Source organism: Nestor notabilis, unplaced genomic scaffold, assembly GCF_000696875.1.
Source record: "Nestor notabilis isolate BGI_N333 unplaced genomic scaffold, ASM69687v1 scaffold13586, whole genome shotgun sequence".
NCBI classification, from domain to species: domain Eukaryota; kingdom Metazoa; phylum Chordata; class Aves; order Psittaciformes; family Psittacidae; genus Nestor; species Nestor notabilis.
The window spans coordinates 4,814-16,517 of record NW_009934403.1 but is presented as its reverse complement, the minus strand read 5'-3'; the positions used below and the strand labels follow the sequence as shown (position 1 = coordinate 16,517).

The window sequence follows — 11,704 nt, the reverse complement described above, 5'->3', positions numbered from 1 at the left end:
CTCTTTCAGCTGTAAACTAAAATGATCACCACTGAGTTACATAAACAAGTCAAGAATTCTACACTTTCCATGTTTTCTTATGATAATTTCAAACAGACTTCTTCAAGTTATACAGAAGGAAGAAGTACCAGAGGCTAGAACCATGTAGGCTAAGTTCCTCTATCCAGCACGCTGGTTTTACTTGGTTTTCCTATTGACTAGCCTTAGGATGTCCCCAGTCAAAACAAGTATCAAGCTTAATGGTATAAAAGTAAATTAGATTACCAGAATCTTGGCCTAATGTATTGATTAGTATTAATTTCTGGTGTGACTCAAGCCATAAGATTTGGGGTTTATAAAGTGTTTATAATCATCATTCATCAGAAGGTAAATTCCCAGGAACCTCACCTCTGATCTGAGTAGAAGTTCCATCATCCTAAAATCTGAGCCTCCTTACAGATGCCAAAGAAACTATTTCATGATACCAGCAAGCAGAAAACGCAGAAGCTTTCCTGAAATGTCTTTTTAAATCACCTCAGCCCAATGAAACAAAAGAGACAAACGACCATTGCAAATAACAAGGCATACAGTGTACACACCAAGTTTATCGATTGTAGTGATTAAGTCGGATGGAACAAACGAATCCAAGTCTGCATCCAGAATTCCAAGGGGATCCAGCTGAGCCACATGATGGCCACGGATCTGAAATAGAAGGAAAGTGAGAGAAAAATAAAATCACACTAACAAAAATCAGACAAAGGGAAAAAAAATCACTGATCTCTCCACAGCATGTGTATCAGCCATGAAGTGAAACAAATACCACTAATGTCATGAGAGGCTCATATTTCCCAACTTTTTCCGTAAGAACAGGAAATAAGCATATGTATCTCTGGATATGTATACTACTTCTATAAAAAATTGCTGAATACACATTAGAACGTAAGCTTTATTTTGTCTCACATACAATTTTAACTGGAATTATACTGAAGGTAAAAAAAAAAAACAAAAAAATCAAACCCAAAACTACTAAAGATTGTACTCTAAATATCTGGGCAAAATTAAGAAACTATGACTACTCTATAGATCCTTTCATTCACTAATTCATTCGTTCTGTATTTTTGCCTGAATCCTCCTTCCTATACCTGCAGAACGCTAAAATGGAGCACTGCTGACCTGAAACATAGATTGGTGCTGAAGAAGTCTACATTGGAAATGAAGGGATTGCTCTTCCTGAGCTCTGCTCCATATCAGATAGTATCAGATAACATTCATTCGCAATCATGCAATTTTGAGAATTTCATCTATGATAAAATTGATTCAAGACACCAAAGAACACAAATTCAGCAGGGAATTTAGCCATCTTTCAGTTATCAATATTACTGGTGTTGATCCACATCACAAGTTGCTATAAACTAGTACCTTACATTAATACATAACATTGCTCCAGAAGAAATAACTAATTGATTCAATAGAGCCACAAACAAAACCCATTTTTTAGTACCTCTCGTGCATGACTCTCCTATACCAAATGTAAAGCTTTTTGTAGATGAATATATTAATATTTTATTCTTAATATTTTTCTTTTTAAGGACAAATTCAGATCACCTTGGTAGAATTTCATTTACACTACTAGTATTCTAATTGTCTCTGAAAAGATATACCAATAAACTGCAATATTAATAATGAATTGCACCACACAGTAATAGAGTGTGATTAGAGTGGTTCATCAGTTGTAAAAACACTATTCAAATGTTCTGTATTTGTAGGAGAGTTCATAACAAAGTGCTTTCCACTCATAAGCAAACAGAAATATGCCATCTTTTTTAAAACCACCAGCCCTGTAAATTCAGCCTGGCCTGTGAGATTCTTTGCAACTCATGAATCACCAGTAATAAAACTCTGACGGGCCAAATAATGCCCACGGCAACATCTGTGCCACCTCATTGTTTACCACACACAAAGTCTATCTGACTGGAACTAAGCAAACAATTCTGTCTCAAGCATCATCAACAGAAAAAGAATTTACCTCCCCAAGCTACATCTGTTCTGCTGTATTAGTAAGAAGAGGAAGAAGATTAGCAAGAACGCCAAAATGCAGAAAAGCAAATCGATTTGCCATATTACACTCCAGGAGCAGTTTTTTCTTTAACTAGAAAACAGTATTTTCCTCAATATCAAGTAATTTTTTAAGAACTTCCACTTTTTTCACTGGATACAGAAAGTAGTAACAATTGCAAAAATCAGAGATCTACCTTTCAAAAACACATAGATGGAAATTTTTCAACAATTGCCATAAATTTGACTAAGTGCAAGTACAGACTACCTGAAACTCGACTTTAAAATTTTATTTTCTACATTATAAAAGAAGACTCAAGAAATTCATTTATGTAGACTCATTTTTGTTAAGCACACACATTTCACCGGAAATCCTTTCAGTGCATCTAGTACTCTGCATTAAAAAAGCAAGAGATTAACTGCCTTTTCAGAAGATCAGCTCCACAGACCACGAAGCAGTTTACCACAAAAACCCATAAAATACCGACAGGTTTGAGAAATGAAAATTCTGTATCCTTCTCCATTTCATTATCAGGTGAAGGAAGGTCACACTGATCATATCCCTTCAACACTGAATTTACAGGGTATTAAATACCTTTTAAAAACAGACAGTTGCCTTAGGTAAACCTCTTCCATTGTTGCAGACACATGGGTTCCTGCCATTTATACAGACATTTCTGTTCCATCACTTGAGTTGCATGGCACAGTCTTTCAAATAAAGGGAACAAAATGGCAATCCCTGAACTATTTTCCAGTAAATGGTGTCAAAGTAGCCTAACGTTCTCCCATTGTCTCTAATTCTTCAACCACTTTTTACTGCAAGGAAAAGTGAACTGGCTGAAGTAGTTGTTTTCTACGTAGCTATTTCTAAGCAAATTCCATATATTCTTTATACTCACAAACTTTCTACTCTTTTACACCACTTCTCCAACAGCCGGAATAACATGGTTCATAACTGAATCAACAGTGACAATGTGATGTGTACAGAAATAAGAGCTGTTCTTCCATTCCTCTGATGATAGCAAACAGGAGTTTAAATTCTTAGTGCAGGGCAGAACAGATCTGCTTAAGTCAAACTGTAGCAAACACCTTGGGAAGTTGTATACTTATTTAAAAAAAGGCAAAAAAAAAAACCAAAACAATTTAAAAATCAAACTGGAACACAGATCTACGTTTAGTGGGTTGGGGTTTTTTTGTTTCACACTGGTTTTAAGCCTTTTATTGAAATTAAGATATTAAACAGAAGCCTAAATAAAAATGTTTAAACTTGTTTTACATTTAGAAAATACCTAACCAAAACCACTGTCCTATTTCCAAAATCCTTCTTCTTTTACAGGAAAAAGAAGGATATTAGACTTAATTTCATAATTTAATAAAAGAGTTTAAAAAAAAAAAATCTGAGTGTGAAACAAAGTCAACTTTGATGAACAGCTCTCTAAAAGAAATTCATCAAAGCTGACCCAAACTCAGTACTGTCAACTTCCCAAAATTCAACTTCTAGTTAATTCATTATTTCTCCTCTTTCTTTCTACCTATAATCCTGCTCAAATCAGGAATCTAAAAATTCACACCAGTTGTATGAGTAGGGAAGCACACTTCCTCTTTTCTTAAAGAAGGGCAGTAACATTCAGAACTATAACACAAACTTTCCCAGAGGTGAAGACAGACTTGGATCATGGAAAAGTTTACTGTTGAAGAATGGGGAAAGTTCTTATTTCACTGCACAAATCAGAAGATTCATTAGTACCAGTATATCTGGGACAACTCCCTTCATATCAAGCAAAGCTATTTCAGACAACTTAGTTTTCCAATTTCGTCAGGTACCTTACTGAATCAGACACATACACAATCTGAATATAGTCAAGAATAGTAAAGGCTAAGCTTCAACATGTTTGGCTTCTGCTCCTGGTAAACAGGCAAAATCCAACAGATTTGTATTTCCTTTCACAAATTACTATCTCCATAAAGTGCTTCCAGGTTAAGTCAGATAAAAAGCATCAGGGCTGTGGGTAATCTGAATCTGGAATTTGCTAAGACAGAGAGAGGAGCATCCCCATCTGAATCCAGGACCTCAGTGTTCAGACACTGTGCAGGGAAGATAAAACTGTCAAGTTCAAGGCATTCTGGACCAGAATTAAGACAACAGGCAAGAGTTAAGATCAGAAGACAAACAAAAATGTAAGAAGAGGCCTTTCCACACCTACCACAAAGTACACTTACTTGGTATGCTCTTATCAAAGACTGCACAGCAAGGTGATCTTCAACAAGCTTTTCAGCTTTACCCGGTGTCTGGGCCAGGCCATGGCTCTGAAGAAATGATGCCTTTCTTTCCAACTGATCTGGTAAATGGGGATCATATGCTTGGCCAGCATTAGCATTTCGGAAAAACAAATCCCAGGACTGGACACGTGCACAGAGAAGTAAAGAAGAAGGAAAATTTATTACCACAAACAAAAGTCTCAACCAAAATGAGCTCCTTCAAACTGCAAATGGCACCTCACTACATTACAGTAGTAAGTACCGTTAATAGCCAGCAAAAAGACAGCAGTAATAGGTCTACATCAGGGTAGCTACTATGTGTTTTATTTAAGTGAAGCTGTTTTCATCTCATTTCTTATATTGAGGTTGATCAGTGGAAAACTCTCCAGCACATACAAGCGGAAAGCATCTTCATACATTATTCATTCACACAGATCTTTTAAACTGTGATATTTACTCAGGCAACCAGTAATGGGTATGATATTATGCTGCTGGTAGAGGTATCAAGCCTATAAAATTGAAAAGCTTAATAAATTAAATTAATCCATTCCTTTAATGATACTTCAAGAATTTATGATACTTCAAGACACTCACTGAATATGCTAAATCAGAATCAGTCCTTAAGGGCCTTCCTTGAAGTAACTGTTTAAAAGCAATTACAGCTTTTCCAAGTGAGGCTTTTGGTCTAAGATCCTTTACTCACTAGCTTAGGTTACCTTACTATGAAAAAAATTATGGACCTGGTTTCAGGTGCAAGTCATAACTTTAGAAGAGTACACATTTCAGAAACTGAATCACAACAAATGAAAGATCCTTTTATTTCCATCTGTACTTTTACACAAGCCACTCCCTCCACATATGCCAAAATCTTGTTTTCCTGGACTGTTTCCATTCTGATGAGGTGGTCATTGTCCCAGGTTAGAATGGTATTAGATATATGGATGCCAACAGATAGCAACAGAATGGGATAAAACACCTGAGATGCTTATACCAAACAAATAAGAAAGCCTGTTGTAGTCGGGGACTAAGCAATACTTGTGCTTAGCTTACAGTTCCCATAAAAGGTAATGAAAGGTCATAGAACACTTTCGTCAGTTTAGCAAACTTAGGAAAGAAAGGAAACTATGAAACTATTTCAAAACTTTAAAATGTTTGTGACTGCAATAGAAGTACTGTAAAAGCTAGATTTCATTTTGTACAGTGCATGTTATTTAGCCTGGCTCTGAGCTTGGAACTAATACATTTTACATTTTAAGGAACCGGTGCCAGAAAAGACAAAAAGTAGCCCAAAGATGTGATTTTAAAAATAACATTACTTAATATATTCATTACAGAATACACAGAAGAATCAAAACAATGTAATACCAACACTGCACAAAAGAAATGCGTTTTTTTAAATTCTGTTTTCATTAACAAAAAATCTTTATATTAAAATTTCTACAAGCATTACGGTATTCAGAAACACTATGAGAGGGGCAGTATACAAAAGCTAAACATCACCCAACCTTCCAAGTTCAAGTTATAGAAGTGGGGGGACTCACTGAACCTGGGGGCAGGAATCTCATCATTAGCATGAAGCCACTGCCCAAAAAACACCGCCTTAATGCACCTCTCTTACTTCTGTATTTATACAAAGCTGCAGTGATACAAAATACAATAACCTTACCTAATTTACCACCCTACTCTTACATGGATGTGAGCAAAATACAGCCTAACTTCTATACGCCATGACAAATTAGGGTGGACAGATGATGCTTGGAGGTCAGTTCCAGACACACTGATGAAGAACTCATTCTTCCTCCCTTCTTTCATTTATGCCAATTTCCTATGTTCTTCTTACCTTGACACCTTGATAGCTGCACTGAGATTAGACGTATGAATTTACACAACATCCTATAAATGATCTACGAGAGTCTATTGGTGTAACTGTATTTCTTCTGGTGTTCTCTCTGTACTCTGTATTAAGGACAGCACTGTTATTCCATGCCTACGCAGCACCTCATCTCAGAACCTGCATACCACAGACACTGAAAAACAGATACAACCCCTTCATTTCACAACTAAGGCTACTGATGGAATTATTTTGGCAATAAACAGTTATTAACTTTCATTAAATTAGAAAATTCCAAACACATACTTGGATCCATGACAAATCTGATATTTGGTATTCATTTGACGTTTTAATAAAGAACATGCTCTGCTTATGTTAAGAATCCTTCCTCACCTTTTCCAACACCATGATACACATACAATGTTGATAGTAAGATAACCATTCTTTTATTGGGTCAAAACCTTTTCATTTAGATGTAAAAGTTATCACAGCACAGTCCCACAAAAAACTGAGTATGTTTTTAAATGAGTGCTCTGTAAGACAGTTGCTAACAAAATCCAAGCCCACCAAGCTACCTGTATAAGGAGAATAAGCATAGGGACCTTTCTTCATACAAACTCACAAACATAAAGAAAACATTTACATCTGAAGATGCAGCCAGCTAGGACACAAGGAACCCACACTATCTTTTCCTACGGCATCTTTGAACTTATTGATTTGTTGGGCAAGCTTGACATTTAATCAGAAGGGAGGGAAAATACATCATTTGGCTACAGAAAATTAGTTTTTTCTAGGTATACATCCATCAAAGCCTTTACAAATTTCTATAGTGTCTTTCAAGATTGATACCAGATTATAGTCTTCAAACCCTTTGTATCATTGTCAGTCTTTGGCAAGAGCATTTGCCATGTGACCAAACAGACAGAAGACCAGCCTGGTCTCACAGCAAACCTACAGGTTCTCAACTAAATTAGTAAAGTTCTTTAAGAAAATAGTAGAGGAGACTTATAACAGAAAAATACATCTGTAAAAAATAAATTACTATAGTGATATGTGGTATGTTCTTTTTTATGCTGTCAGCAAATCTATATTGTAGTTAACCATTATTTTCTCAAGTTATATAATAAAACTCAAGTGATCTATTGTCACTATTCTGTTCTCATATAATAAACAGTGTTGCACTTAGAGTAACAAGTAACATATTAGTTATCTTGATGGTTTGGGTTTTTTTCTAGTGTCATCACAGTATTTGTCAACTGCAGTGAGGACAGTAAAGCCTTAGAAGACACACACTGAGCATCATTATATCATTTAAAAAAAAATTAATAGATGACATCAAAACAAACCCCCCATGCTTTTTCCAAGTACATAAAATGAGGAAGTGATTACACACTCATGGTAGAGTGGTTGTATATAGGATCACACGGCAGGCATTATGTACTCAATATCCAACCACGCACTATTGTAATTAATCTTGTGATAGTAATAACTGAGCCTTGTCAAGGTTCTCCCTTATGATCTATGGCCCTGACACCATACTTCAAGGAGAAATAATGACGCCTTTTTCAGAGCCCACATCATTTTATTCTGATTGTTGTTTTGGCTACTCTAAGGATAGAAGATCCAAAAGACAAGGAAAAACAGGGAATCATCAGGGCTGGATTTGCTCAAAGAATAAAAGCTCCTATGCATATAAATGTATATTCCTTAATATATAACCATGGTATACATAGAAAGGAGAGAGTCTTATGAAAAAAGACTAGTAACACTGAATATGCTCATTGGAACATGACAGCCATATTTCAAACAGTTTCAAATAAGCATCCATGGTACAATACGTCCAGTCAAATGTTCTGAGAGGGAAATAATTTGAGGAGCCTTCATTAATTGGAGTTTCTAAGTAAATGTGAATAAAGGGTGATTTTTAAAGCCCAGGAAAAATAAAGCATTTTCATCTCATCAACCAGAAGAAGGCACATCCCCTCTTATAAGAAGATATTCAAGAAGAAACATGAGGGGAAAATAGGAAATATAGGGTAAAAAGAAAAAAGAGAATGTAATGTCTGAACACCTAGCACAAACTGTCTCTCTAAACCATGCTGAACATACTGGATAAAACAATGAAATATGAGTGGCCTGCAGAGAGAATCAATTATTAACAATAGCAAAACAATCACCACATAAGCCATTGGTGTCTCTTGATATTGTTTTCCAAGACTTCCACCACTTTCTGTAGCAGAATGACAAGTTCACAACAGCCATACAACTACAGTATGAACTCTTCTATATATTTAAGAAAATAACGTGAGTTCAAGTCTTCACATTTTTAATCTGTTATATTAACACCCAAATTGAACAACCTCTGTCCACAAAAATCTTGGGTAGGTATTTACAGCTTTCAGCTGATGAAATGAGATGGTTTTCAAGAAACCAAAAATTGATTTTGTTGAGGAAACAAAATTAATAGGCATCATTCTCCTCCCCTCTTTTTTTCTAGGCTGTGAAAAACCTAGTTATTTAGACAAGAATAGCTGTAAATTCCCCCAGGGTGCCCATCAATCATACTCTTTTAAGGCTCATAAACCAGGCACACAGAAAATTTACTCCAGTTTGTTACTATTGTGAGTATATTACATATGGTTAACCTGGGAAAGACTTCACGCATTTTTAAAATGCATCTTGAATTACCTGGGATCCATTCCCTACGCCACACCCTACTCCACCAGTACATTTACATTCCACTGTCAATTCACTTCTGCTAATTTATCGGTTGCTGTTCAACCTACAAACAGCAATGCCTCATCAGGATCCATCACCAAACTGTGCCTGAACGGTCAGACAAACTGGATAATCTTTCATCAGGAGTTTCAGCATTTCCGCCTACCCTCAAGTACCATCAAAATAACAAGCAGGTCTAAATTTAGCAGAACTCTTTGCTAGGGCGGTGGCGCCGAGAGTTTCCAGGCCCCGCAGAAGACGCGGCTAGCCTTTGCGCGGGGCCCAACTGCGGGCTGGTCCCGGCGGTTAGGCACCACGTGCCCGGAGGTTCAGGACCCTGGCCAGCTCCCGCTACACCGCCTGCAGCCCCGCCTCCTGCTGACGGCCGATTTAAGTGTGCCGCTCGTGTATCGTTTACTGAGGTTTGTGCCCCATCAGAAGTTTGCAGGACTTCCCAGCAGCAAAATTCACTCCACTGTAAAGGGTCTGAACACGAAATTGCATTCTTCTTAAAAGGAAGAAGGTTGCCATGAGTTGATGTAACTTCAATAAAATAAGTAAAAACAACACGTCACCACGCACGCACTCCCTATGCATGAGTTCATCCCTTCAGTGTCCTCAAAATAAAAGGTTAATATTGATCTATAGCACCAACACATCACAAGGGCTTCTCGGAAATTAATTCAATGTGTCAATACAATGTGTTACCCTGCACTACACTGGTAGTAACTTCAGCTGGCAGTTCCATGTTGAGGAATCAAAGACAGATGGTCTATTTGGTTTCAGGTTAAGGTGTAACTCAAAAAGACCTAGGATTTATCTGCTATGTGAATAGCATTTAAGTCTTCAGCATTGTCACAGCAGATGTCACCTTCCAACAAGACTAAATACACAAACAGCATCCAAAAAAAAAAAAACCCAAAAAACAACAAACAAAAAAAAAGGCTACAAAACTGCTTTTTTTGTTTCTTTTTTTTCTTTCCCCAACTTAAAATGCGTCACTTCCTCACCCTCTTGATTATCAGACTTAGAGCAACAACTTCTAAGTGACATTTTGATACATGTGCCTCGAGAAGAAGGGAACACACAACCAATTTGGTAAACATTCTGGGCACAATTCACATTACTTCTCTAGAAAATGACTTGTCTGTCTTAGAATTTGTCAGACTTCTCATCAGCTTCTTAAGTTACTATACATGTATCACCATAAAAGAGCCTTCCTTGTCAGCAGAAAGCTTGTTAAAAAATAAGACTATGTATTTTGCCCACAAGAAAGGATTTGGGCAATAGATTTAAAGTTTTTTAAAAAGCAAGCAAATGATTGTCACCTGGAGAGAGAGAGAGAGAGAGAGACAGAACAAAATACTCTTCAGAATACTTAAGAAGGCTTTTCTGACAATTTCAGATTTAGTTTTAAGGTTACAACTTCCACAGCTACCTAAAGGGACCTGAACATTCATCTTTCCTAGGCAGTTCAGAAGTACCAACACACACTATTTAAATATAACAGAGCCTCTGATATCACCTTATCACCATAAACAAACAAAAAAACATTTTATTTCTTGGGGCTTCTTCCAGATGTAGCTAATTACTTAACAGACTGCTTGAACAGCATTTCCATGGAGAAATGCTGAAAGTTTCTGAGCAGCTTACACTAAGCTCACCATGCCTGTGGCTCCTCTGTACTTCTTTAGCTGCAATATCACATCTTACACCAATCAATACGTGGGAAACTAGTTTCACATTTTTCATTTCATACAAGACCTTTCTTTGGACTTTTTATAAAACAAGTTAAAAAAGGAAAAAAAATCAATTCCACTCTTAACCTAATACTATCGCTTACAGTCACGTTTTCAACTTACCTTATGTACACTTCCAGGGTTTTCAAGCCAGGCATAATACATTTCCTCCACATAATTTGAATTACTCCCACTCAGGAATGGTTCTGAGGTTCCTGATGAAGCATACCGTTGACCATGTAAGAATACTCTTCTGGCTATATCTTGCTTTTCCAGAAATTTAATACCATGCCACTTCAGCGTAGCAGCAAACAACTTCAGATGACTCATGTTTGTTTATTAGACAGAAGATTTAAGTCTGTTAATAAAACAAAAACAAACCCAATCAGGAAAAGAGTCAATGAATTGCAGACACATTTCAGCCTTGCAGTGAAAACTGGGGTTTATAGCTACAGTGCCTCATCAACAAAGCTTAGGCCTAGCATGAAGTTCTCTTCAGGAGAGAGGCTACTCCATGACTGAGTGCAGAGCTACACTTACAGCAGTGGAAGCATTGCTGATGGCCATCCCCACATCAATCAGCTCACCTTACAGCTTCTGTAACTGGTAACATCATCCTGGTTCCTGAAGCAATCATGACACCATTGGTACAACATGCTCCCTGAGCCCTAGTTCCCTGGGAACAAATGAGTCTGCCAATCACTGACTTTCCTGGAGCTCTTGGCAACCGTAACTGCTGTGTCTTGATTGTAGAAAGTTGAGGCCTATTACTAAGCCAAATGGGTAGATTCACTGAACAGCATCAACCACAAACACAGTGGTTGGAAAAAAAGCCTGCTATCTCAAATTCATGCCATGAATAACGGAACTTGACCAATAATTAAAAGTGTTAATGTTCATATTGACACTAGCCTTCAATCAGTGCTACACCTAGAAAAGGCTCAATATAATCTGCTTTCCTAACTAGTGGCATTTACCTTGTCCTTCCAATGAGCTTTTTAACAAGGAGAGCAGATTCCCTGTTATTTTGAACACAAAAAGGAAAACAATAAGGATTGAATCCTGCTTTGGTTCTATGAATCTTGTGAATGCTGAACACCACCAGCTCCAGTGCTAGCAAAGG

At 37.0% G+C, this 11,704-nt stretch overlaps 1 protein-coding gene across 4 annotated transcripts in view; it reads right to left on the bottom strand.

Annotated features, from left to right (window-relative positions):
• OGDHL (oxoglutarate dehydrogenase-like) overlaps window positions 1–10,914 on the bottom strand; it is a 47,207-nt gene extending 36,293 nt beyond the window's left edge. For 2 of the 4 annotated variants that reach the window (XM_010017329.1, XM_010017330.1), the window contains exons 1-3: window positions 10,705–10,914; window positions 4,255–4,434; window positions 579–681 (exon numbers count right to left, since the gene is read on the bottom strand). In XM_010017329.1, the coding sequence (XP_010015631.1) occupies window positions 579–681; window positions 4,255–4,434; window positions 10,705–10,911 (490 nt within the window). In that variant the 5' untranslated portion in view covers window positions 10,912–10,914. The remainder of the gene's footprint in view (window positions 1–578; window positions 682–4,254; window positions 4,435–10,704) is intronic. The other 2 variants (XM_010017332.1, XM_010017333.1) reach the window with 2 other exon arrangements.
• Window positions 10,915–11,704: the final 790 nt, after the last annotated feature.